This window comes from Oncorhynchus tshawytscha, linkage group LG13, assembly GCF_018296145.1.
Source record: "Oncorhynchus tshawytscha isolate Ot180627B linkage group LG13, Otsh_v2.0, whole genome shotgun sequence".
In the NCBI taxonomy this organism is placed as follows: Eukaryota; Metazoa; Chordata; class Actinopteri; order Salmoniformes; family Salmonidae; genus Oncorhynchus; species Oncorhynchus tshawytscha.
Genome location: NC_056441.1, coordinates 24,292,053 through 24,319,767, shown reverse-complemented (window position 1 = coordinate 24,319,767; position 27,715 = coordinate 24,292,053). Strand labels below are relative to the sequence as shown.

General features: G+C 43.8%; 2 protein-coding genes and 1 long non-coding RNA gene across 3 annotated transcripts in view; 2 read left to right on the top strand and 1 right to left on the bottom strand.

The window, feature by feature from the left end:
- The first annotated feature begins 329 nt into the window (after nt 1-329).
- Nucleotides 330-13,250, top strand: scin (scinderin). Its single transcript, XM_024441195.2, has 16 exons — nt 330-653; nt 3,157-3,311; nt 3,961-4,122; nt 4,670-4,819; nt 5,048-5,140; nt 5,215-5,347; nt 5,472-5,560; nt 8,821-9,036; nt 9,291-9,412; nt 9,521-9,611; nt 10,850-11,020; nt 11,261-11,438; nt 11,973-12,094; nt 12,188-12,265; nt 12,340-12,400; nt 12,688-13,250. Exons 1-16 carry the CDS (start codon nt 461-463, stop codon nt 12,855-12,857), a joined length of 2,184 nt encoding a protein of 727 aa, XP_024296963.1. The 5' UTR covers nt 330-460; the 3' UTR covers nt 12,858-13,250.
- LOC112264532 overlaps nt 13,243-27,715 on the bottom strand; it is a 43,709-nt gene continuing 29,236 nt past the window's right edge. Inside the window, exons 3-4 of the long non-coding RNA XR_002955651.2 lie at nt 18,884-19,004; nt 13,243-14,381 (exon numbers count right to left, since the gene is read on the bottom strand). This is a non-coding gene — a long non-coding RNA (uncharacterized LOC112264532). The remainder of the gene's footprint in view (nt 14,382-18,883; nt 19,005-27,715) is intronic.
- Nucleotides 14,327-16,658, top strand: LOC112264531 (ADP-ribosylation factor-like protein 4A). The gene is made up of 2 exons (XM_024441196.2): nt 14,327-14,479; nt 15,295-16,658. The coding sequence occupies exon 2, from the start codon at nt 15,456-15,458 to the stop codon at nt 16,065-16,067; it is 612 nt and encodes a 203-aa protein (XP_024296964.1). The 5' UTR covers nt 14,327-14,479; nt 15,295-15,455; the 3' UTR covers nt 16,068-16,658.

Below are 27,715 nucleotides of genomic sequence, written 5' to 3'. Positions count from 1 at the left end.
TATGATGTAATAAAGTTATTATAGCAGAACCTTTACTCTGAGCGCTTTTCCAAGGGCATATTGGAAATATTGAGCATGGATAGAGACAGTAATATGTAGGTGTAATGAAAAGGTGTGTGTGTGTGTGTGTGTGTGTGTGTGTGTGTGTGTGTGTGTGTGTGTGTGTGTGTGTGTGTGTGTGTGTGTGTGTGTGTGTGTGTGTGTGTGTGTGCGCACGAATTGTGTGTGTGCGCACAAATTGTGTGTGTACTTTGGCCGCTTCTAAGACACACCCACCTCCTCTCAGCCTCAACCTCAGCCTTAGAGCCCTGCACACTGCTGCTATTGACTCACTCCTCCCCTGGACCAGACAGAGAACAGAGCAGCAGTCTGTGCCTCGCTCTCACCTCATACTCTTCTCACCACACCAGGGATCCACATCCAGCCGTCGCCCGTCTGCCACCAGACAACCAGAGGAACCATGGTGCTCTACCACAGGGAGTTTGACAAGGCAGGCAGGGCAGCCGGTCTCCAGATATGGAGGATAGAGAAGATTGAGCTGGTACCTGTGCCTGAGAACCTGCACGGGAGCTTCTATGTTGGGGACGCGTACGTGGTCCTCCACACCGTCAAACAGCGGGATAGCTGCTTCTACGACCTGCACTTCTGGCTGGGTGAGTCGGAGTGAATGAGCGAGTGTGTTTCCTCAGGCTCTTCCACACAACATGTCACACGCTGGATGATTTGTTTACTGATGGAGGGTTATGGATCCTTGGAGATCAACGTGAATACATGTGGGGAGAGCGTCATAGACGTTCACGTTTTATATCTACAGGCTGGAATCCATGGCATAATATTCTCAGAACCTTCTCATTAACATTAATAAATACATTGGCAATAGCTAAAATAACTTAGCATCAAAGGACATAATATACCAACAGTGTTATAACACATTCCCTTCATCATAGGATCATATCTGAGTAGATGTATTCATATAAGAGAAGAACAGGTTGTACATTACAAGACAGAACAAGATAGATGGTTTGGCTTGACACCACAAATGCAGATATGAGATGCTGATAATGTTGTGAAAGATAGTTGAGTCGTAACCGGCCGCGACCGGGAGGTCCGTGGGGCGACGCACAATTGGCCTAGCGTCGCCCGGGTTAGAGAGGGTTTGGCCGGTAGGGAAATCCTTGTCTCATCGCGCACCAGCGACTCCTGTGGCGGGCCGGGCGCAGTGTGCGCCAACCAAGGTTGCCAGGTGCACGGTGTTTCCTCCGACACATTGGTGCGGCTGGCTTCCGGGTTGGATGGCGCTGTGTTAAGAAGCAGTGCAGCTTGGTTGGGTCGTGTATCAGAGGAAACATGACTTTCAACCGTCTCTCCCGAGCCCGTACGGGAGTTGTAGCGATGAGACAAGATAGTAGCTACTAAACATTTGGATACCACGAAATTGGGGAGAAAAAGGGGTAAAATGTTTAAAAAAAACTAAAAAAACAGACAAAAAAGATAGTTGAGAAATGGATTAAATAATCACTATGATTTGGCATTGCTGGCCTGCACCTCCCCTGAAAGACCCCATGTCAACCTAACAGTAGAATGCCTCTGCTCTTTGTGGATGATCGTGTGTGAGCAGGGATGGAACAGAAGGATTTTGGGCACTGGACAGCCAGTCTTACGTATTGGCCTCAAGGCCTTTGTCAGAGCCCAGGTCTAAATGCCATGCGATGTTTGAAAAGACAAAATGTCAATAGCCAGGTAGCTAGTTGGGCACATTTTGTACTAGCCCTGTCTGAAAAGTACTGGCAATGAGTTAATGGGCTAGCTTAATTTCCATCCCTGTGTGTGAGTGACGTTTCGTAACGTTTCACAACTGTGAGGTCTCGAGGTGCTGTTGTCTTAGTGTACAGAGAAGTAAAGCAGAAGCAAGTCAGCCGATCTTGTCATCAGCTGAGCTGAATACAGTTTTTTTTTTGCCTGAAGTAAAAAATGAAAGTGACTATCTGGGTGGGGTGATTGACGATCATGAATCTTCCTGGATAAGATACGGTCATTCTCAGCAGTGGTCGTAAACTATATCAGTCCTCGTTCCACACCTAATCTGGGAAAACGATCACGCCTTTTCATTAACCTTTGAGTAACTTCTCTGTTCAGCTGCCTCAGAGTACACCCATTGTACCTGAAAGTACTGTTAGTTTTGTGGTGGGACGACTGAACCATGCAAGTCAAGGCTACTGATCTGTAACTCCAGCTTCCTTCCTTGACACATAATCATATATTTTTATGTCTCTCTCTCTCCCACACCCTCTCTCTCTCTCTCCCACCTTCTCTCTCTTCCACCCTTCCTCTTTCCTCTCCTCCTTCATCCCCCCCATCATGAATCATTAACCACTTAACATGCTAATGCTCCTCAAATCAAATCCAATTGCATTGGTCACATACACATGGTTAGCAGATGTTATTGCGACTGTAGCGAAATGCATGTGCCTTTATTTCCAACAGTGCAGCAATATCTAACACTGTATTCTCACAATTCCACAACAACTTACCTAATAAAAACATATACATATAAATATATGGATGAGCAATGACAGAGCGGCATAGGAAAGATGCAATAGAATGGTATAAAATATAGTATAAACATATGAGATGACTAATGCAAGATATGTAAACATTATTGAAGTGGCATTATGAAAGTGACTAGTGATCCATTTATTCAAGTGGCCAATGATTTCAAGTCTGTACCCAGGCAGCAGCATCTCTGTGTTAGGGATGGCTGTTTAACAGTCTGAAGGCCTTGAGATAGGTGTTAAACCACTGTTGTGTTGTTGCAGCAGCAGCAGTTACCCAGAAATGTACAATGGCAACACGCAAGGCTGTTAGATTCTGTTTGAGAGTGAAAATATGAAAACCGCATCACCAGTGTGATTATTATTGCCAAGCTATCTATCTGCAAGGGTGACAAAAAAGATGTGAACAAACAGGCCCACGCCACACAGTGTGAAAATAAAGCATACTATGAACATCACAGTGATAACATCAGCTAGGCAGTTTGACTCATAAGAATGAACATTGTGCTTAAGTTCCTTTGTCTAAACTTGAATACTCTCTCATTTCATGCTAACATTCATCACATTGTATTTAAGTACTGTACCACTCATGTTCTCTCCTTAGGTAAGGAGTGCAGCCAGGACGAGAGCACGGCGGCGGCCATCTTTACTGTTCAGCTGGATGATTTCCTAGGAGGGAAGCCTGTCCAGTACCGAGAACTGCAGGGGTTCGAGTCCACCGCCTTCACGCGCTACTTCAAGGGAGGCATCACATATAAAGTACAATATTGTCTTACTGATGCATTTTATTTCAGTTTATTTCACTAATATTATATTTGTTCCTGTATCTGTCTTACTGCTATTTACTACTAGAAGATATGGTGTTATATTAAACCAAAAAGCACCCTTGTTTTTAGCAGTGAACATTCATTCCATTTGCCACATTTCAGACCCTGGGCATCATACTCTGGAGGTCTGCTATTCAATAAACACTTGTTGTAATGTTTTGTTTGGTCCTGACCATGGGCAGCAACACTGACTCATGGGATGGTAAAGGAACCTGGTGTGCAGATGAAAAGGAAAAACAGTTATGCCTGATCCTCACATTGTTTGTTTTTCTTGGTTCTGAACCTTTCTTAATTTTCCTTAATATTGCCCAATCACTAGAAGGAACAACTTGACATTCTAACCTTGTTCAACCTCACAGGCTCATAGGCTCTGACGTTGCCTTTTATATGTTGTTTCAGGGATGTTTGTGTTGGGTACTATGTGACTGTGTATCTTGTTTTGTATGAGATGTGTGCTATGTACATCTACATCTTGTATTGCTTTTAAACTGAGCAAGACAAATTCCTTCTTGGGAGCAATGAAGTTTTCAATTTCATCCTGATCTACTCCATTTTTTCTATTCTATCCTGTTCTATTTTAGGCTGGAGGCGTGGCTTCTGGGTTCCATCACGTGGTCACCAACGACCTGTCAGCTCTGAGACTATTCCATATCAAAGGTCGCCGCGTCATCAGGGCAACTGAGGTCACCCTCAACTGGTCCAGCTTCAACACAGGGGACTGCTTCATCGTGGACCTTGGAGCAGTAAGTTTTGATTGATTAATTGATCTACTGATTGACTAATTGACTCATTGATGGATCGACAGATCAGTAGATTGTACTTTAGCCTCCCTCTATGTGAGAGTATACCATATAGATATAGAACATGTATCAATGATATAGTGTCTATGTTGGGAACACTGCCTCTGCCACTTGTATGGCACAGATGGTAGTGCACTCAGTCACCCTGTAACAACAGTTTGTTTGACTGTCACCTTCCTGAGAAAACAGACACATTGTCCAGTCAAACTTCAAATTCTGTTGAAAGTCAAATATTAACTGTTCGGCTTGAGTTCTTCTTAAATATGTAGGCCTACGGTATGTTGACTTGAGGTGAGTTTATGTATCAGATAATTTGATATACAAGGTGTCCTAATGTTTACCAAACTAAACTGGGATGAACATGGGTCATCTGCTTGCCTCAGCATAGTGTTAGTTATCCCTCGAAGCTAAACGCCTGTATGAACCTGGAACTTTATAAAGTGAGCAACAACCTTCTTTCAACTGAACCGTACCTGTTACCTGTCTTTAGGTTATCTACCAGTGGTGCGGTTCAGAGTGCAACAAATTTGAGCGCCTGAAGGCAGCACAGGTGGCTGCCAGTATCCGGGACAATGAGAGGAATGGCCGAGCAAAGCTGGTTGTCGTGGAAGAGTGGAGCGAGCCGCCTGAGTTAACTGAGGTGACAGATGTTAATTCAATATGTATTTTTACAATATTGAACTTTCATTCCCTAGTCTAAAATTTGCACTCTTGAATGGACATTAATCTTGAATTACTGCAGGCACTTAACTGTATGACAGTTAAATAATCCAGTTCTGTACACTATCATTTTGCTATCTCCATTAACACAAGTCAATATTATCTTGGTCTTTTTTGTCTTTGTGTTTATACCGGTCAACTTTAACAGGTACTTGGCAACAAGCCAGATCTACCAGAAGGTGATGACAATGATGATATGGTGGCAGATATCTCCAACAGGAAGATGGCCAAACTCTACATGGTACGGTACATAGTCTCTACACACTCTAACACACACTCACACACACAGACTCATCTCGCTGTTGTTCCTTTCAGGTATCTGATGCGTCCGGAGAAATGCAGGTGACCCTGGTCTCAGAGGAGAACCCGTTCTCTCAGAGCCATCTGCTGTCTGACGAGTGCTTCATCCTGGACCACGAGAAGAGCAAGATGATCTTTGTCTGGAAAGGTACTTATTTAAACTGCTACACATGCTTATCTTGGCCATCTAAATTCACCCCCTCATCCTTTAGTACCTCCCATCTTTTTTGTACCTCTTCTTCTGCATGAATCTTCCATCGTCACCCATAAAGGCCGTAACGCCAACCCCAGCGAGAGGAAGACTGCCATGAAGACTGCTGAGGGCTTCATCAAGCAGATGGGCTACCCAGCTAACACACAGGTTCATGCTCATTATCATCCATATAGCGTCAGTCATAATTGCTTTGGTTGGATCTTTTGATTGGATCAACTCGTGACTCAAATATCAGTCTATGTCAGTTCATGACCTGCTAAACTGATCAAATCAAATTTAATTTGTCACATGCACCGAATTCAACAAGTCTAGACCTTACTGTGAAATGCTTACATACAAGCCCTTAAGCAACAGTGCAGTTCAAGAAGAGTTAAGAAAATATTTACCAAATTAACTCAAGTAAATAATAATTTGTACATGTAGGTAGAGGTGAATTGGCTATGCATAGATAATAAACAGCGAGTAGCAGCAGTGTACAAAACAAATGGGGGTGGGGCAGTTCTCTGACCACACTGCCAGTTCTCTGACCTCCTCCCTATAGGCTGTCTCATTGTTATCGGTGATCAGGCCTACCGTTGTTGTGTCAACAGCAAACTTAATGATGGTGTTGGAGTCGTGTTTGGCCATGCAGTCGTGGGTGACCAGGGAGTACAGGAAAGGACTAAGTACACACCCCTGAGGGGCCCCAGTGTTGAGGATCAGCATGGCAGATGTGTTGCTACCTACCCTCTCCACCTGGGGGCGGCCCGTCAGGAAGTCCAAGATCCAGTTGCAGAGGGAGGTGTTTAGTCCCTGGGTCCTTAGCTTAGTGATGAGCTTCGTGGGCACTATGGTGTTGAACGCTGAGCTGTAGTAAGGTGTTCCTTTTGTCCAGGTGGGAAAGGGCAATGTGGAGTGCGAGTGATATTGCGTCATCTGTGGATCTGTTGGGTATGCGAATTGGAATGGGTCTAGGGTATCCAGGAGGATGCTGTTGATGTGAGCCATGACCAGCCTTTCAAAGCACTTCATGGCTACCGACGTGAGTGCCAAGGGGCGGTAATCATTTAGGCAGGTTACCGTCGCTTCCTTGGGCACTGGAACTATGTTGGTCTACTTGAAACATGTAGGTATTACAGACTCAGTCAGAGGTTGAAAATGTCAGTGAAGACACTTGCCAGTTGGTCCACGCATGCTTCGAGTACACGTCCTGGTAATCCATCTGACCCTGCGGCTTTGTGAATGTTGACCTGTTTAAAGGTCTTGCTCACATCGGCTACCGAGAGCGTTATCACATAGACATCCAGAACAGCTGGTGCTCTCGATCATGCTTCAGTGTTGCTTGCCTTCGAAGCGAGCATAAAAGCATTTAGCTCGTCTGGTAGGCTTGCGTCACTGGGCAGCTCACGTCTGTGTTTCCCTTTGCAGTCCATAATTGTTTTCAAGCCCTGCCACATCCGATGAGAGTCAAAGCCGGTGTAGTAGGATTCAATATTAATCATGTATTGACGCTTTGCTTGTTTGATGGTTCGTCTGAGGGCATAGTGGGATTAGTGTCACGCTATTTGAAAGCACCAGCTTTAGCCTTTAGCTCGATGCGGATGTTGCCTGTAATCCATGGCTTCTTGTTGGAATATGTACATACAGTCACTGTGGGGATGACGTCGTCAATGCACTTATTGATGAAGCCGATGACTGAGGTGGTATACTCCTCAATGCCATTGGATGAATCCCGCAACATATTCCAGTCTGGGCTAGTAAAACAATCTTGTAGCGTAGCATCCACGTCATCTGACCACTTCCGTATTGAGTGAGTCACTGGTACTTCCTGCTTTAGTTTTTGCTTGTATGCAGGAATCAGGAGGATAGAATTATGGTCAGATTGTCCAAATGGAGGGCGGGTTAGAGCTTTGTATGCATCTCTGTGTGGAGTAAAGGTGGTCTACAGTTTTTTCCCCTCTGGTTGCACATGTGACATGCTGGTAAATATTTGGTAAAACTGATTTAAGTTTCCCTGCATTAAAGTCCCCGGCCACTAGGAGCGTCGCTTCTGGGATATTATTTTCTTGTTTTCTTATGGCCTTATGGAGTTGTTTGAGTGCGGTGTTAGTGCCAGCTTCTTCTGTGGTGGCAAATAGACAGCTGCAAATAATATAGATGAGAATTATTTTGGTGGATAGTGTGGTCTACAGTTTAAGGTACTCTACCTCAAGCGAGCAATACCTCGAGACTTCTTTAATATTAGACATCGTGCACCAGCTGTTACTGACAAAAAGACACACACCGCCACCCCTCGTCTTACCAGACCTAGCTTCTCTGTTCAGCAGGTGTATGGAAAATCCCGCCAGCTCCATATTATCCGTGTTGACATTCAGGCACGACTCGGTGAAACATAAGATATTACAGTTCTTAATGTCCCGTTGGTAGGATAATCGTAATCATAGGTCATCAATTTTATTTTCCAATGATTGTATCAGGATAAGGTAAGACCCAGATGCAGACCGTGTCAAAGTAACAATGTTGATTACAGCAACAGGGGCAAAGGTACAGGAAGGCAGGCAGGCTCAGGGTCAGGTCAGGTCAGGCAGAGGTCGGTAATCCAGAGACGGGCAAAGGTACAGGATGGCAGCCAGGCTCAGGCTCAGGCTCAGGCTCAGGCTCAGGCTCAGGTTCAGGCTCAGGCTCAGGTTCAGGCTCAGGCTCAGGTTCAGGTTCAGGCTCAGACTCAGGTTCAGGTTCAGGGGCAGGCAGAGTGGTCCGGCGGGCGGGCTCAGGGTCAGAACAGACAACGGTCAAAAACAGGAGGACAAGAGAAGACAGACTGGGGAAAAGCAGGAGCTGATACAAAACCGCTGGTTGACTTGACAAACAAGACGAACTGGCAACAGACAAACAGAGAACACCAGAATAAATACACAGGAGATAATGGGGAAGATGGCAACACCTGGAGTGGGGTGGGACAATCACAAAGACAGGTGAAACAGATTAGGGTGTGACAGATTGCATGTTAGCAAGTAGAATGGATGGCAGTGAGAGTTTACTCGCTCGCTTACCGATTCTCAGAAGGCAGCCAGATCTGCGTCCTCTTTTCTTTATGCAAATGATGGGGATCTGGGCCTGTTCCCGGGAGATCAGTATATCCTTCTCGTCAGACTCGTTAAAGAAAAAAGATTCTACTAGTTCGTGGTGAGTAATTGCTTTTCTGATATCCAGAAGTTATTTCCGGTCATAAGAGACGGTGGCAGCAACATTATGTACAAAATAAGTTAAAAAATAAGTTACAAACAAGGCAAACATTTACAAAATAGCACAATTGGTTAGGAACGTGTAAAACGGCAGCCATCCTCTTCGGCGCCGTCTTAATCAGGACTGAAGGAGAGTTGATCCCCCAACCCTGACATTCATAGAAACAACTCCTCTATCTCCAGATCCAGGTACTTCCAGAGGGTGGGGAGACTCCCATCTTCAGGCATTTCTTCCAGGGCTGGAAGGATAAAAACCAGAGCGAAGGGTTTGGGAAGGTCTTTGTGACCGAGAGGATCGCAAAGATACGTCAGGTGGAGTTCGATGCCTCCAAACTCCATGAGTCCCAGGGCATGGCAGCCCATTATAACATGGTGGATGACGGCACAGGAGACACTCAGGTACAGAACCATGTGTTACTGCCACAAGACTGTTAGCCCGCTGAGCTAAGGTCTAAGCAATAGATCAAGGAGCTAACACAGGCCTTCAGGTATCAGGCAAGGTTCCTCATTACCCAAGCATTACGAGCAGTGAATAAGGAAATGTGCTAATCTAAAAATGAGTCAGGTGTTTTATTCAACTGACAATTCCAATCACATGGATTGTAAACAAATGATAGTAGAATAGCAAGCCAGATGCATGTTTCATGTTCCAGATCTTCAGAGTCGAGAGCAGTGGTCGCGTCCCAGTTGACCCAAAGACGTATGGTCAGTTCTATGGAGGAGACTGTTACATCATCCTCTATACATATAAGAGAGGACAGATCATCTACACCTGGTGAGTCTGGTAGACCTGTACTTATATATTCAATTAGATTGATTGGTTGATTGGTTGGATGGATTGATTGATGAATTAATTGATTGATCCCTATACTTCCTGTGGCAGGCAGGGGGCTAGCAGCACTCTAGATGAGCTCACAGCTTCTGCCTTCCTAACTGTGGAGCTCGATCGCTCTCTGGGTGGAAATGCAGTTCAGGTAAGTCTAACCTAATTTAAGTTGAGGATCTCTTATTGTCCAATGTCCACAGATGTCCAGTGGATGTGCTTTATCCCAACCCCTCCGAAAGACACACACACTACTGCTCAGTGGAAATGTGTAAAAGCTGTAGAAGGTTTTAAACATTTTTTTTTAGATCACAGTTGTAAAGTGTGATACTAGAGGTTTTTCTCTCCAGCCCATAGTTCCCTAATTTGATTGTTTCATCAGGGTTTACTCCATGCCTACAGGGCATGATGAAATCTTTTCTCTGGTTGTGAAGTTGGTATCTCATTATCTGATTCAATGTTTTATGATAAACTGTTAGCTCAGGGTGCCGCTGGGAGATTCTCAATTGGTTTTTACTAACTCCTCCATTCTCTCCTCATCTCTTTTTTTTTTTTAAAAAGGTCAAAGGTAATCAAGGAGAGGAAACGTGGAAACAAATGCGCTTGTATGAAATGAGAATCTCCTTCTCCACTCGTGCCTCAGCAGGCAAATCGAGAGCTTGGGACTAAAAGGTTCAATGTGGAAAAAGATGATTCTAAGATAATTAAAGTTCTGATCCCTCAATGGTTTGAATGGTGTCCGTGATGTTTATCTTGTATTCTTTTGAAATTAACAACATGATTTGGGGTATTTAGAGTACTATATAGGTAGAGAACATTGAACAGAACAAGGCTATGTCAATGACAACATTTCGACAAAAATGCAGATACAATCTTATAGTCCCAAACTCTCAAAATGTGTTTACAGGGGTGGAACACCCAAATAAATGTGTAACGTGATGACAACAAATGGAGCTAGTTGTGGCAGACAGTTTATAGATAAGTAGAGTATAGTTTTTAAATGTGTACATGTTTTTCTCCTTCGAAAAAAACATCTGATTCAAAGTGGGTGTGGCGGATTATAAAACCCTTCTGCGCTACCTGCCGCGAGGACACTCTTGTGCATCCGCTGCCGAAGGAGGCCATCGAATAGGGAGACTCCTTTGTTCACCTACTAACGAATTGACACTTTCCTCGACCACTCGGCAACTTATCGGTTTCTGGGTCACAGAGGATAGATAACCGTATTTTGCCCAAATGAGAATCTTCCACTGTGTTTTCCGTGTTATAGTGCCCCCTAGTGGTTGTCTACAGCATAGTTTTCTACCTGGCCCTCCAGCTATGGCTTTGCTATCCATGAGCTCCTGTACCAAATTTGATATGCGTTAATACTCTCTTTTGGTGTCCTAGGTGAGAGTATCCCAAGGAAAAGAGCCTGCCCATCTCCTGAGTCTGTTCAAAGCCAAACCCCTCATCGTGTATAAGAATGGTACCTCACGCATCGGAGGCCAGGCATCTGCGGCCCCCACACGCCTGTTTCAGGTCCGACGTAACCTGGGCATCATCACACGCATCGCAGAGGTAAGGATATTCTCTCACACAGACACACACCTATGGTTGTTTGATTGGCAGAGATGCAAGGTAAACACACATAAATGCAGTTTTCACACTATATTCTGAATAGGCACTGATTATTGCTAAATTTGCATTGGCATTTTCGATGCTCATTTGTCATTTCCTATCATCTAGACTGAAGGTCAGCATTTGCTCACCACTAGATCCCAGTTGCATTGTCTGTTGTGTGTGTGTGTGTTGTGGCAGGTGGATGCGGAGGCTGGCAGCCTGAACTCTAACGACGCATACCTGCTGAAGCTGCCCTCGGGGGGGAGCTACCTGTGGGTGGGTAAGGGCGCCAGCGAGGACGAAGAGCGGGGGGCCCAGTACCTGAGTCAGGTGCTGAAGTGTCAGACGCAACGCATCGTAGAGGGACAGGAACCAGGTGAGAATATCATACAGATTCCTCGGCCTGGGCTCATGTTCATAAAACGTCTCAGGGAAGGAGTGCTAATGTAGTATTAGTTTTCCTTTTTAGTTCATAATGAATAAGAATATATGGACGGGTTCTTGATATTAGATCAGAAGTTCTACTCCGAGAAGCTTTATGAGGGGTGGCAGGTAGCCTAGTGGTTAGAGCGTTGGACTAGTAACTGGAAGGTTGCACGATCGAATCCCAGAGCGTACAAGTTAAATATCTGTTGTTCTCCGCCTGAACAAGGCCTTTAACTCACTGTTTCTAGGCCGTCATTGAAAATAAGATTTTTTTTCTTAGCTGACTTGCCTTGTCAAATAAAGGTAAAATAAAATAAAAATGAGATGTGATGTGATGTAGTACTCAGGAAAGTCACCAGGGGGAACACTGACACAAGGAAAGTCTTCAGACAGATTGACAAGTTTGAGGTTTTTAGTCCTAAAATGTATATCACAAGTTGAAGATGCAAAGAAACCCAAGCAGATTTGTTTTGTTTGGTTGTAGCGGACCTCTGGGCAGCGTTAGGGGGAAAGAAGGACTACCAGACATCAGAGAGACTGGCGAGTAAGAGCCTCACTCAACAACCTCGCCTGTTCGCCTGCTCCAACAAGACTGGCAGGTTCATCGTGAGTACCACACACTCTCACTCACTCCCTCACTCACTCACACACTCACACATACACACACTCAAATAGATAGATGACAAATACTGCTTTCAGATTGAGGAGGTTCCAGGAGAGTTCAGTCAGGAGGATCTAGCAGAGGATGACGTGATGCTGTTGGACGTCTGGGATCAGGTATGGAGACCATTTTCAGCCCATTTCTAACTCTATGGAGGTTGAACTACATTGATGTTATTTTTTTGCGATAGGTGTTTATCTGGATTGGCAAAGATGCCAATGAAGTTGAGAGAACTGAATCTGTAAAATCAGGTGAGTTTTGGTCTTTGCGTTGTGTGTGTATATAGGGTAATTTATTTTTCGTAGTACGTTTAATATATAGTTTACTATAATACATGTATAATATATATATATATGTGTGTGTGTGTGTGTATATATATGTGTATATATATATATATATATATATATATATATATATATATATATATATATATATATATATATATATATATATATACCTTTAATATATAAGAAGTGTGAACACCCTCTTTTCTATGGTTTATCCCATTGATAACATCTATGTGCTCCCTTCCTTACAGCCAAGACATACATCGAGACGGATCCAGGCGGTCGGGATAAGAGGACCTCCATAGTGGTGGTGAAGCAGGGTCATGAGCCCCCCACCTTCACAGGGTGGTTCCTGGGGTGGGACGTGGCATGCTGGGACTCAGACACCATGGCCAGGACCATGAAGACACTGCATATTTAGCATCAATGAATCCTAAAAGTTATAACACCGTAATAACACTGTTTAGACAGTTCTAATAGTTATAACATTCACTCTGTATTCAGTAGAGGGTTTACAAATACTAGTGTGAAAGGAGGGTTAGCTTGCCCTTCGGGGACTAGTGTTAACCACAGATGATGTGTACTGCTTGGACATCTGTGTTGTTTTTGTTCAAAAGACCAAAAAGTATATATGATATATAAGATATATGATGTTAATTTGAATGCGGATCTTTACATTTGGACTACGTCTGGAAATAAGTATTGCTATTTGCTCTATAAAAACAAAAATGCCAATAAGACGTTTGTAATTTGTGTGTTGGCGAGTATGGAAGATTGAATGCTTTTGTCATTAAAAACTCTGATAGAAAATGCATAACGCCTTCTGAGAGTTATTTGCATGAACTCACACCGAGAAAGAGAATTTCATAGTTGTTTTGTCCTCGAGTCTAACCTAGCCTCGAAAGCCGCCTGATCTCGCGAGCTTACATGAATGGTTCGCAAATCAGTCTGGTAATTACCAAGCTAAAAGTCTAACCACGATGGACAATCAAATGAACTCAAGATGGGCTAATACATTATTAAAAATGTATTAGTTCCAGTGTCTTGTCTTCATCTCAAACCTTGGCCTCCTGTGTAGCCTGTAAAATGAACTTGTAATTCATATCCTACAATATTCGAGTACCTGAAAGTCATTTTGGTCACTTTAGAATATCAAAAGAAAGACCTAGGCTTTCCAATGAGAGACATAACTATCACTAGTAAATTGAGCATGCGATTGAGCACAGACATCAATTCAACGTTAATTCCACGTTGGTTCAACGTAATTTCATTGAAGTGGAAACAACGTCGATTCAATCAATGTGTGCCCAGTGTGTTTGCACTGCAATGTTATTTCAAATGTACATTTCCTACCATCACAATGTCTGGCGTCTTTCAGATCATACAATTGAAACTGTTGAGCGATCAGACCAGACCCGAGAGACCACCCAAGTCACTCAGTAAATGTGCTCTTGATGGTCCTCATCTTGGTAAAGAAAATCACATTTAGGCAGGACACATCTTTTAAGAAGACCTAGATCTTAATATTTTTCATATTCTTGACGTTTGTTGCAATCAATGAAACTTGAAACATTTCAATCACAAGCCACACAAGTGTAGCCTATAGATGAGTTCCAGATAAGATACACATTTTACACAGAAAACATATCAAGTACAAATACATCTAGAATATATAACACGCCCTTTTCATTGCAACCAGTACAATGTAATTTCAGAGTTCAATGACACCAAGTGACAGAAACAGGTGGCGCGTGGAGGTGTGTCGCTTGAGGACGACGACGACGACAGACACCGCTCATCACCAATCGGACAAGGTGAAAACGGAGCGCTCTGGGACTTCAACCAAACAGAGCTCTCGCTAGAAACATTCTGGGTTGAACCCGTGGTGCGGGAATGGAAGGGAGAGGGAGTCCATCCACGTTTATCGCTCAGTAGTCGTGTGGACCTGAAAGTGTGAGCAAGAGAGAGGAGATCATAAACGATACCCTGTTGCAACGATTGCGCTTTCATGTTTTGGAAAGTCCATAGGCCTACATCACAAAGGTAGGTGTGCATTCTACAAACGATATAATTGTGTAGAGATTGGAGATTATGCATAGAGATTACGTTTAGTACAATATGTGGAATGAATTAGATTATACCCAAACCATCGTCGCCAATGTTTCATGACAGTTTGCATTGAATGTCTGCCTAGACCGCCTATTATTGAGTGCAAGATGATTGAATAACAAACTAGCAATAGCCTACTAACATATATAAGAGCATTCGATGCAGTGTTTTGTTTTTTCATAGCACATGTTGGCATAACCCCTCTGTCTGCCTGTCAACCCATTCGTTTTGTCGTTAGTGGTAGAAGACTGATGTTGCCGCGCAACAGTTTCTTGATGGCCAGCCAGTCAATCTTCTGTAGCCTATTTAGATGATTCTCTCAATTTACGATTTGTCAGGCAACGAGCAGAATAATGTTATTCCTTGTGCCAACGGCAATGATCATCAACCCGAAGACAGTTAAAGTCGGATTTTGTTGGGAGCACGCCGGCGTCCTTGTCATTCAATATCGATAGCCTACTGTCTCTGAATGGGAATTACCATATGAAATCCACCGAGCTCCGAGCGCTGCTCTAGACGCTACATGTGCAAATATAGGCTCCTTTCACACCCCTCTGGTTTACCTCTCATTCATCTCATGGCCCGAAATATTAAAAATGTATAAGGAAGAGAGAGACCTATAGGCCAAGGTTTATATTCACTTACAATGCATAGCCCCTCCAATTGTAAAGCAATAGACTGCTATTCTTGTTGGTTGTTGAGTGCTTTTTACATCTGCTTACATTGTATACTCTCTCTTTTATGTCTAGGTGAATGCTGCAGCACAGCCCCCTGGAAAAGGAATGAGCAAAGAAGTCTAGGAACAGCCTAGGAACAGTGGGTTGCTCTGCTCTCTACAGTGATTATTTGTTGAAGCAGCGGCGGCCCGCTTCTCCCCTGTCTGAGTCTCCCTCAAAGTGTGAGTAACACCATGGGGAATGGATTATCAGACCAGATCTTCCCCAGCCTTCCTTCCTTCCAGGCCCTCCATATTGTCATCCTGGGTCTGGACTGCGCTGGGAAGACCACTGTCCTCTATCGCCTTCGTTTCAATGAGTTTGTGAACACAGTCCCCACTAAGGGATTCAACACGGAGAAGATCAAAGTGTCCCTGAGCGCGGGCGGAAAGTCCTGGCGGAAGGCGGCGTTCCACTTCTGGGACGTGGGCGGTCAGGAGAAGCTCCGCCCCCTGTGGCGCTCATACACGCGGTGCGCCGACGGTATCGTGTTTGTGGTGGATTCCGTCGACACGGAGCGTCTGGAGGAGGCCAAGACGGAGCTCCATAAGATCACGAGGTTAGCAGAGAACCAGGGGGTGCCTGTTCTAGTGGTGGCCAACAAGCAGGACCTGAGGAACTCCCTGCCACTTCACGAGATGGAGCGCTCTCTGGCGCTAGCAGAGCTGGGTAATGGAACGCCCTGGCACCTGCAGCCCACCTGCGCCATCATAGGGGAGGGGCTACAGGAAGGTCTCGAGAAGCTCCACACCATGATCATCAAAAGGAGGAAGACGCAGAAAGCTCAACAGAAGAAGAAGAGATGATCGGATTGGTCACACACACAACAGCCATCATGGCGGAGTTGGTGGAGTTACACAAGGACTTAATGTGAGATACCAATGGTGATGGACGGGGTGTTAACCTGTTAGCCATGAGCTGGACATGTGGTGTTGACTAGTATGGTCTACCAATAATGCTAGGCGTCTCCTTATCAATACATTGACCAGGTGATGTGAAGCACTCAGTGATGGGTCAGCTGCTTGCCGGACTGCCTGCCTTCCTGCAAGTCTGTCTTGGCTCAGTTGTATCGGTCAAATGGAATGGGACTGAGTTTGTTCAGGGCTGTCTTGGGGTGTTGTCACTATGTCCTCACGGGAACTGATGGAATAGATTTGTTTCACCATGTCATGGATTTTGGATGGTAACAGAACTGGCTGGCACAGCCACACGGGACAGTAGACACTAATGTATTTTTTAAGTATTTCGTCATACCATGAGGCACACGAGAGTTCCCAGAGAGACAAAACAATCAAAACGTTGAAGTGTCAGAGAAGTCAAATGCACACTTGACTGTATGCTGTCTTTACTGTCAAGTGTTACAGGTGTATGTAGCCTATTGTTCAATCAGTTTGAAACATGAAAACACAATGAAATGATAGGTTTACTAAAGCTTTTGTTGACAAGGAGATTACATGTCGAAAACACAAATAATGACTATCAAGTTGCAGTAGGAGTCATGTTAGTGTGACCTCTGAAATGTTGTCTTACAATCAGTCAGTATTAGAAGCAGGGGCGCCACTTTCACTGGGAACGGGGGACATGTCCCCCCCCCCACATTCTGAAATTGCATTTTTGAGAATGTTTAATCATTGGAATGTGATACAAAACGAGGCAACTGTGTGCTTTAGGACCATGCGGACGCCTCCAAGCAGTCGGGTAAACTGTTTGGAGTGTTTGTCCGACTGGATAAAATAAAACAAAAAATGACGTTCCCCCCTTTTCTAAAACCAAAGTTGCGCCTCTGTATACAAGTTTAGAGAGTTGTTCACAATAAGCTCAATGATGATGATTCACTGAGAAGAGAATACAGAGATGGACATTTTTAAACGTAAGTGTAACAACATTAGTGTTTCATCAGTGATAAATGATTAGGATCTACAGCAGTTAGGCTATTTAATGTTACGATCACTTGGGTGAAGTATGGTCAAGGTGGGGTATAAACTCAGTTCAACTCAGCACTATTGGTGTCAGTGTCAGTGGTTGTAGTTGTGTCTTGTGTAATTCTGTTGATTGTCAGGCTCAGTTGGCTAAGCAATCTCTGAATATTCCTTCCTGGCTTGGCTAGCGGTCTGATCTGGACCCTGTACATCAAAAGTGTCAGGCATCTGTCAGATCCAGGCCCCGTACCTGCCTAAGACTTTGGGTGCGTTCCAGAGTGTAGATCCAGGCCTACGTCACTATCTACCTAAGACTTTGGGTGCGTTCCAGATACACCTTTTCTGCTGTCAGATCCAGCCCTACCTTTTCTGCTGTCAGATCCAGCCCTACCTTTTCTGCTGTCAGATCCAGCCCTACCTTTTCTGCTGTCAGATCCAGCCCTACCTTTTCTGCTGTCAGATCCAGCCCTACCTAAGACTTTAGGTGCGTTCCAGATACACTCATTCTATTCAGGTCCTTGCAGTTTATAGGATCCTTATATCATGTTGATGTGCTTCCTGAGATGTTAAATAGTTCTCCAAATGATGTAAAGAGACCTGTGCAGAGTTTGTTTACCTGGAACGCACCCATGGACTTCCATATTCCATAGGGACATTCAAGTAAATGCACTTTATTGCTCCGTTTTCTGACCTTGCGTCATCAGATTTTTGTATGACGTTTATTATGATACTTAAAAGAAGTCAAATATTGATATTGTTTTGGAGGAAGCGTTTTAAAAAAAAGTTGTTACACTGTTACCACATTGGACAGTCAGTTATGTCCCCCTGTTTACTCTGTCTGTGTGTGAGGGGGGAGGGGTGATCATATGTATGTGTTTGTTTGTAGGAATTTGTTCAACTCGAATAAAGCAACAATTAAACGCAATAACATGACATCGCACAGTGGTTTTCTCCTCTCTCATGTCATAATTTCCTAGATAACGTTAGACATTGGGCAACGGTGTTATGAATATTATCTTCAGAGGAAAAAGAAGAATATTTAAGTTACATTTCTACCATAGCTTATCAGCAGTTCTATGGCATTTACACACTGCATTGGATTCTGGGGGGAAAAAATTGTAAATCACTGATATTTGCTCATGAAATAGGTTCCCGCCTATCTCACTGCCTATGCCCCAAAACTCCTTAATTCACTGCCTACGCCTAAACCCCTTAATTCACTGCCTACGCCCCAAACCCCTTAATTCACTGCCTACGCCCCAAACCCCTTAATTCACTGCCTACGCCCCAAACCCCTTAATTCACTGCCTACGCCCCAAAACTCCTTAATTCACTGCCTACGCCTAAACCCCTTAATTCACTGCCTACGCCCCAAACCCCTTAATTCACTGCCTACGCCCCAAACCCACTGAATTCTGCTGTGAAACTAATTCAGGTTCAACAGCTACTCTCACTGTTAGCTAGAAGTGAGGCTGGTGTTCTAATGAGGCTCATGAATATTCCTGTGAAACACTGAGGGAAAAGCATGATATGCATAATGTAACAGGGAACAGGGTCATACCAGTGGGATTTGGAGCTGGGCACAGAATTACAACTCTGATAGTGGTGCTGATCAGGTGGCCTTGGGATATAGGCTACCTCCATTACAGGACAAGCAGTATAACATGCTCACACCATTACCAGCTGTTTAAATGATGTATTACCTTGTGTATTATCTGAGGCTGGTTTCAGTGGTGTTGGGTTGTATCTGTTTGGAGAAGAGACGAGCGGTCACAGCCAGTTCTAGCCCAGGAAGACCCGCCCTCCTCAGAACAATAACAGATACTAACAGAGAGAGGGAGAGAGAAAGGGAGGAGAGGGGCAATCAGTCAGAGGAGATGACCCAGTAAGGAGTTATTTTTCTGGACTTGTTTCCCCTGTTAAGCCCTTTCCTGGTTGTTGGCTGGATGGAGGGGAAGGCACAGTCATGTGAGGGGAGGGCACACTGACACGTACACACACGCGTACAAATACACACACACACACACACACACACAACGTGGTCACCCAGGTATCTGATAGGGAGGGATAATGTAGTGAAACTGGCACACAGTTGATTGTTTCAGAGATAATGAAATGTGCAAAAATATTCTCTCTGCATATTCATGTCCTCTCTCTGCATGTGCACCTACAGCAAGCCTGGTCCTGCACCAAAAACGTCAAAGAGAATTTCAAATGTGTTTTCAAACATTTTAAGAATTTAGTATTTTTTTATGAATGGAGGAGCAACATAGACATTGTAACTAAATAAACAGCAGAACACAGAAATAATATGAATTTGACTTTGTAAAGCTTCGCACTACTTTTTCAAACTACTCTTCGCTGTACTGTAAACATTTGGACAAAACATTTCAATACTACACCTAACCAAGTGTTACTTTCCTACCACGTGGATATGACTGAATGATCGTCCGGGGTCCTGCCATGTAAACGGTGGCACACTGTTTCTGTGACATCCCTTCTCTGGGGCTAAATGGCTGCTTGCCCATGTCGATTTTTCCATCATAGTGACGTCAGACAGATGTGTTTGGCACCAGAGGTTAAGGCCAGGGGGACACACACACACACACACACACACACACACACACACACACACACACACACACATACACACACACACATGCACGCACAGTTTAACAGAGTCATATTGGGGTGTAGTCGTTCCCATACCCTCCTATCATTCTCCCTCTCTTCCTCCTTTCCTCCTTTCCTGTATCACTACAAGCCCTGCCTGGGCCCCTGCCCTCTGATCTTTTGATGTAAGTAGCATGGTATTAGTGTGTTAAGGGGCTAAACACATGGACTCCAAGCCCCTTCAAATTGAGCTTTGCGTGACTTAATTTGTCCTGTACAATTAAACCAATGGAATTGTCCTTAAAGTGCAAACTCTGAGCGAAATCAAGCGCACCTGCTGACCAGCATCATGGGATTCCTCCCTGCCCTGAGAACTAGCTGATTCAGAAGCTGTATGTCAAACAAAACACCTTGTTCCAGTCCAACCCTGTTCCAGTCACACACCCTTGCTGTCCCACTCCCCCCACACCCTCCACTCCACCTATGTGACACTGAACTAGGCCTGCTCTAGGGTCACAAAAGAGAAGCTCACAACCATAAAAAAATCACTGTGCACGTGGTCATTACAGGTTTCCATGGAGGGATATAGTGTGGAGCCAGATCTGGACATGTTTTCATCTACACCAGATGTTTCACTGTACCTTCTGCTCTCGCTGCTGTGATGTGACGCAGGGCAGTGCCCTAAATTATGAGAGCCAAGCTCACACGCTGATGGCATCTCTGTCCACCCTTTTCTTCCTCATTTAATTTCATGCCATTTGTATTTATTTAACCAAGATAGTCCACTTAGTCACAATTAGCACAATTATGTGAAAGTGAACACACTCAACTCTGTGTTGAGTTCATTTTGTGTAGTCCACTAAGAGGTTAGTCTGATCTGATGGCTTTCTGTGGTTGAGGAGAGGAGGTATTACCAGAACAAGCTCTATATTACTGCTTCTCTATCACTATTACCATTCATTTGAAGCCTGTCTGCCTCAGAGGTCTAGCACTGTCAGTACTCCAGAGGTGTGAATGTGGGAGTGGAATCATTCATGTTGGATGGGTGTGTGTGTGTGAAGCTCCAATCATCCCTCAGCTCCAGCGTGTGTGAGCTGTGGGGCAGGGTGTGTAAACTGCTGTAGCGAGGGTGTGGATGGTGAGGCCGTCATTGATAAGAGAGGAACCAGAGTTACCACTCCCTACAGCATGGCTTTCCTGAGAAGAGGCCTAGAGCGGCCTGCCCTCGCTAACACTCAGAGAGGCAGGACATTACAGCAGAGCTTTTCACACTTTTTTAGGGGGGGAAATGAAGATTTTTTTCCCTACACCCTTTCCCCACTTTACAAGCATGGCCTATTGTCTCACCCTTTCCCCACTTTACAAGCATGGCCTATTGTATCACCCTTTCCCCACTTTACAAGCATGGCCTATTGTCTCACCCTTTCCCCACTTTACAAGCATGTCCTATTGTCTCACCCTTTCCCCACTTTACAAGCATGGCCTATTGTCTCACCCTTTCCCCACTTTACAAGCATGGCCTATTGTATCACCCTTTCCCCACTTTACAAGCATGGCCTATTGTCTCACCCTTTCCCCACTTTACAAGCATGTCCTATTGTCTCACCCTTTCCCCACTTTACAAGCATGGCCTATTGTCTCACCCTTTCCCCACTTTACAAGCATGGCCTATTGTCTCACCCTTTCCCCACTTTACAAGCATGTCCTATTGTCTCACCCTTTCCCCACTTTACAAGCATGTCCTATTGTCTCACCCTTTCCCCACTTTACAAGCATGGCCTATTGTCTCACCCTTTCCCCACTTTACAAGCATGGCCTATTGTCTCAGCCTTTCCCCACTTTACAAGCATGTCCCATTGTCTCACCCTTTCCCTGTCAGTTTATTTCTCATATATCAGCAATTTTTTGCCAATAATAATGATATAATGCATTTTAGAAAAGCGCAGTGTAATGTTGTGAAACATCAATTATTTCCACCTTTTTGTGTTAAGGTAAACAAACATCAGATTAAAAATAATTTATGTGCCTAAATACTCCTTAATAACAACTAACTACTGTGCTAAATTGCATAATAAGGCTTAATGAACCATTTTAATTTATTTTTCATAATAACAGGAAATGAATGGGTGATTGAGGTGGCGGCGGAAAAGATGGCTGCCGTTGTACGGGCTCCTAACCAATTGTGTTATTGTGTGTGTTTTTTCACGTTATTTGTAACTTATTTTGTACATAATGTTTCTGCAACCATCTCTTATGACCGAAAAGAGCTTCTGGATATTAGGACAGCGATCACTCACCTCGTTCTGGACAAATATTTTTTACTTAACAAGTCAGACGCAAAGTTTTCTCCACCCGACTAAAAATGACACCCGAGAAGGCCCAAAACCCTGTCTTTCACATGAAGAAGAGACTGAGATATCAGGGACCTAGGTAGGGATGCCTTGCAAGGATCTGACGGCCAGTGAGTAATCCCCCTCTACGATCAGTCCTATTAGCCAACGTGCAATTTAAAAAATAAATAATTTCACCTTTATTTAACCAGGTAGGCCAGTTGAGAGCAAGTTCTCATTTACAACTGCGACCTGGCCAAGATAAAGCAAAGTAGTGCGACAGAAACAACATAGAGTTACACATGGAATAAACAAACGTAAAGTCAGTAACACAATAGAAAAGTCTATATAAAGTGTGTGCAAATAAAGTAAGATTGGGGAGGCGAAAAACAGTTGAAGTCAGAAGTTTAGATACACTTATGTTGGAGTCATTAAAACTTGTTTTTCAACCACTCCTCAAAATTCTTGTTAACAAACTATAGTTTTGGCAAGTCAGTTAGGACATCTACTTTGTGCATGACACAAGTAATTTTTCCAACAATTGTTCACAGACAGATTATTTAACTTATAATTCACTGTATCACAATTCCAGTGGGTCAGAAGTTTAAATACACTAAGTTGACTATGCCTTTAAACATCTTAGAAAACTCCAGAAAATGATGTCATGGCTTCTGATAGGCTAATTGACATCATTTGAGTCAATTTGAGATGTATTTCAATTTGTGGATGTATTTCAAGGCCTACCTTGAAACTCAGTGCCTCTTTACGAAAGTATCTATATCCACAGGAAAATGAGTCCTATATCGTCATAACCTGAAAGGCCGCTCAGCAAGGAAGAAACCACTGTTCCAAAACCGCCATAAAAAAGCCAGACTATGGTTTGCAACAGCACATGGGGACAAAGATCGTACTTTTTGGAGAAATCTCCTCTGGTCTGATGAAACAAAAATGGAACTGTTTGGCCATAATGATCATTGTTATGTTTGGAAGAAAAAGGTTGATGCTTGCATGCCGAAGAACACCATCCCAACCGTGAAACACGGGGCTGGTAACACCATGTTGTTGGGTCCTTTGCTGTAGGAGGGACTGGTGCACTTCACAAAATAGATGGCATCATGAGGAGAGAAAATTATGTGGATATTTCCTGACATCAGACATCAGGAAGTTAAAGCTTGGTCGCAAATGGGTCCTCCAAATGAATGAACAATGACCCCAAGCATACTTCCAAAATTGTGGCAAAATAGCTTAAGGACAACAAAGTCAAGGTATTGGAGTGGCCATCACAAAGCCCTGACCTCAATCCCATAAAAAATGTGAGGGCAGAACTGAAAAAGCGTGTGCGAGCTAGGAGGCCTACAAACCTGACTCAGTTACACCAGCTCTGTCAGGCGGAATGGGCCAAAATTCAGCCAACTTATTGTGGGAAGCTTGTGGAAGGCTACCCAAAATGTTTGACCCAAGTTAAACAATTTAAAGGCAATGCTACCAAATAGTTATTGAGTGTATGTAAACTTCTGACCCACTGGGAATGTGATGAAATAAATAAAAGCTGAAAGAAATCATTCTCTCTACTATTATTCTGACATTTCACATTCTTAAAATAATGTGGTGATCCAAACTGAACTAAGACAGGGAATTTTACAAGGATTAAATGTCAGGAATTGTGAAAAACTGAGTTTAAATGTATTTGGCTAAGGTGTATGTAAACTTCTGACTTCAACTGTAATTACAATTTGGATAACCTCCTCCGGTGCAATCCAATCATTGGATAACAAAATGGATGAGCTCCGATCAGGACTGTCCTACCAACAGGATATTAAAAACTGTAATATCTTATGTTTCACCGAGTCATGGCTGAAAAACAACCTTGGATAACATACAGCTGCCGGGGTTTTCGGTCCATCGGCAACATAGAACAGCTGCCTCTGGTAAGACAAGGGGGAAAACTCTAGACCACCTTTACTCCACAGACAGAGATGCATAAAAAGCACTGCCTCGCCCTCCATTTGGCAAATCTGACCATTTGGCAAATCTATCCTCCTGATTCCTGCTTACAAGCAAAACCTAAAGCAGGAAGTACCAGAGACTCGCTCAATAAGGAAGTGGTCAGATGCTAAGCTACAGGACTGTTTTGCCTGCTCAGCCTGGAATATATTCCGGGATTCTTCCAACGGCATTGAGGAGTACACCACATCAGTCGCTGGCTTCATCAATAAATGCATCGATGACGTCATCCCACAGTGACCGTACGTACATACCCCAACTAGAAGCCATGGATTAATCAAAATCAAATCAAATCCAATTTTATTTGTCACATACACATGGTTAGCAGATGTTAATGCGAGTGTAGCGAAATGCTTGTGCTTCTAGTTCCGACAATGCAGTAATAACCAACAAGTAATCTAGCTAACAATTCCAAAACTACTACCTTATAGACACAAGTGTAAGGGGATAAAGAATATGTACATAAAGATATATGAGTGAGTGATGGTACAGAGCGGCATAGGCAAGATACAGTAGATGGTATTGAGTGAAGTATATACATATGAGATGAGTATGTAAACAAAGTGGCATAGTTAAAGTGGCTAGTGACACATGTATTACATAAAGATGCAGTAGATGATATAGAGTACAGTATATACATATACATATGAGATGAATAATGTAGGGTATGTAAACATTATATTAGGTAGCATTGTTTAAAGTGGCTAGTGATATATTTTACATAATTTCCCATCAATTCCCATTATTAAAGTGGCTGGAGTTGAGTCAGTGTGTTGGCAGCAGCCACTCAATGTTAGTGGTGGCTGTTTAACAGTCTGATGGCCTTGAGATAGAAGCTGTATTTCAGTCTCTCGGTCCCAGCTTTGATGCACCTGTACTGACCTCTCCTTCTGGATGATAGCGGGGTGAACAGGCAGTGGCTCGGGTGGTTGTTGTCCTTGATGATTACAGGCAACATCCGCACTGAGCTAAAGGGTAGAGCTGCCACTTTCAAGGCGTGGGACTTGGATGCTTATAAGATATCCCGCTATGCCCTCTGACGAACCATCATACAGGCGAAGCATCAATACAGGACTAAGATTGAAACGTACAACACTGTCTTCGACGCTCGTCGGATGTGGCAGAGCTAGCAAACTATTATGTATTACAAAGGGAAGCACAGCCGAGAGCTGCCCAGTGACACAAGCCTACCAGGCGAGCTAAATAACTTCTATGCTCGCATCGAGGCAAGCAACACTGAAGCATGAATGAGAGCATCAGCTGGTCCGGATGACTGTGTGATCAAGCTCTCCGTAGCAGGTCAACATTCACAAGGCCAGACTGATGACCAGGATGTGTACTCAAAGCACGGCTGACCAATTGGCAAGTCTCTTCACTGACATTTTCAATCTGTCCCTGACTGAGTCTGTAATACCAACAAGTTTCAAGCAGACCACCATAGTCTCTGTGCTCAGGAACACCAAGGTAAACTGCCTAAATGACTAGCGACCCGTAGCACTCTTGTCTGTGGCCATGAAGTGCTTTGAAAGGCAGGTCATCGCTCACATCAACACCATTATCCCAGATACCGTAGACCCACTCCAATTTGCATATCGCCCCAACAGATCCAAAGATGATGCAATCTCTATTGCACTCAACACTGGCCTCTCCCACCTGGACAAAAGGAACACCTGCTTGAGAATGCTATTCATTGACTACAGCTCAGCGTTCAACACCCTAGTGCCCTCAAAGCTCATCACTAAGCTAAGGACCCTGGGACTAAACACCTCCCTCTGCAACTGGATCCTGGACTTCCTGACGGGCCAGCCCCAGGTGGTGAGGGTAGGCAACAACACATCCTCCACACTGATTATCAAAACAGGGGCCCCTCAAGGGTGCATGCTCAGTCCCCTCCTGTACTCCCTGTTCACTCATGACTGCATGGCCAAGCACAACTCCAACACCATCATTCAATTTGCCAATGTCACAACAGTGAAATATATGTATTTATATAGCCCTTCTTACATCAGCTGATATCTCAAAGTTTGTTGCTTATTGTCGCTCCTGAATTATGTTTTTATTTTTTTTATTTTTTTACTTCAGTTTATTTTAGTAAATACTTTCTTAACACTTTTTTGGGTTAAAAAATTTGTTGGTTAAGGGCTTGTAATTAAGCACTTCACTGTAAGGTCTACACCTGTTGTATTTGGCACATGTGACAAATCAAATTTGATTGGATTTTAAGCTCACTATGGAGTAGATAATATCAGGGAACAGTAAGCTCTGGAATCTGTGACCTGTTTTCTTCAAGGTGAACCTTCCAAATGCCCTAAGGGATTATTCAAATGTAACTCAGATATTTTTCTCATATACTTATTTGATTTTGGCTTGAATGGCAGTTCAACAAAACATGTACAAATATTCTCTTTCAAGTTAACAGACCGGTTCAACTAGTGCAGAGTGTGTGTGTGTGTGTGTGTGTGTGTGTGTGTGTGTGTGTGTGTGTGTGTGTGTGTGTGTGTGTGTGTGTGTGTGTGTATGTGTGTGTGTGTGTGTGTGTGTGTGTGTGTGTGTGTGTGTGTGTGTGTGTGTGTGTGTGTGTGTGTGTGTGTGTGTGTGTGTGTGTGTGTGCGTGTGTGTATATATATATATACATAGGGGTGGTAGAGCCAATGGAGGAACACCTCAGACCCAAGCAGTCCTACTTCACTCTATTACGTAACTAAGGCCTGAATTTGGATGCCCCAGAATTCTTATTGTCCCTGTTTAGAGGAGAGTTTAACAAAAGCAATCATATCTCCACTTAACTTCAATCACATACATTATTAAGTGTTAAGAGAAAAGTTCTGAACTCTAATTCAGTCTGTCTCTCACCCCGTAGCTGCACTCCACATATGATGTGATCAACTGGAGACTTTGCCAGTTGTATGACTGTTTCTGAAACTTTGCAAGTGGGACAAAGCAGGTTTCCCTTTCTCCCTGAGACAATGGGAAGAGAGACAGGGGGCGGAAGAGGGAAGGGTGGGGGAGGTTAGATGGAGGTGGCTGGACAGTCCTGTGGATTTGTTATTCCATAAGTTCTGAACTTCACAGCCTTCAAAGGGTGTCCTCCTACTCTAACCGAGTCCCTGTGACAACATGTAGTAAGTAGTATGAGTGTTAACCCTGGTGTTCTGACTAAATAAACAATATGTAGTAGTATGAGTGTTAACCCTGGTGTTCTGGCTAAATAAACAATATGTAGTAGTATGAGTGTTAACCCTGGTGTTCTGGCTACATTGCCACCCTGGCCCTCATACTATTATGGCCATCATTGGTCACGTAATCATGTCCACCTTCCAATTGGCTCATTCAACCCATCTCCTCTCCTTTCTACTCAAGATTGGTGCTGTGAATGCACCTTTTATTAGTTTGCACACCACCACAAAACCTCAAAGAAGTTGCTGTGAATGAGAATGTGTTCTCTTCTCAGTCAATTTCCATAGTAAGTTTAGGGTTAAATAAAACAAACATGAAAGCTGGAGTGTTGGCAGTCGGCACTTTGGCGGCTCAGAGAGCACGAGTTCTGCAAATTCACACCAGTCAGGAAGTGAGGTCACACCGTCTTGT

What these genes read in the sequence shown, in the direction of transcription:
- scin (XM_024441195.2), top strand. Translation starts at nt 461, where the DNA reads ATGGTGCTCTACCACAGGGAGTTTGACAAGGCAGGCAGGGCAGCCGGT. An exon ending in GCTACCCAGCTAACACACAG is followed by an intron (nt 5,561 to 8,820) that starts GTTCATGCTCAT and finishes CTCTATCTCCAG; the next exon opens with ATCCAGGTACTTCCAGAGGG. An exon ending in ACAAGACTGGCAGGTTCATC is followed by an intron (nt 12,095 to 12,187) that starts GTGAGTACCACA and finishes TACTGCTTTCAG; the next exon opens with ATTGAGGAGGTTCCAGGAGA.
- LOC112264531 (XM_024441196.2), top strand. Translation starts at nt 15,456, where the DNA reads ATGGGGAATGGATTATCAGACCAGATCTTCCCCAGCCTTCCTTCCTTC.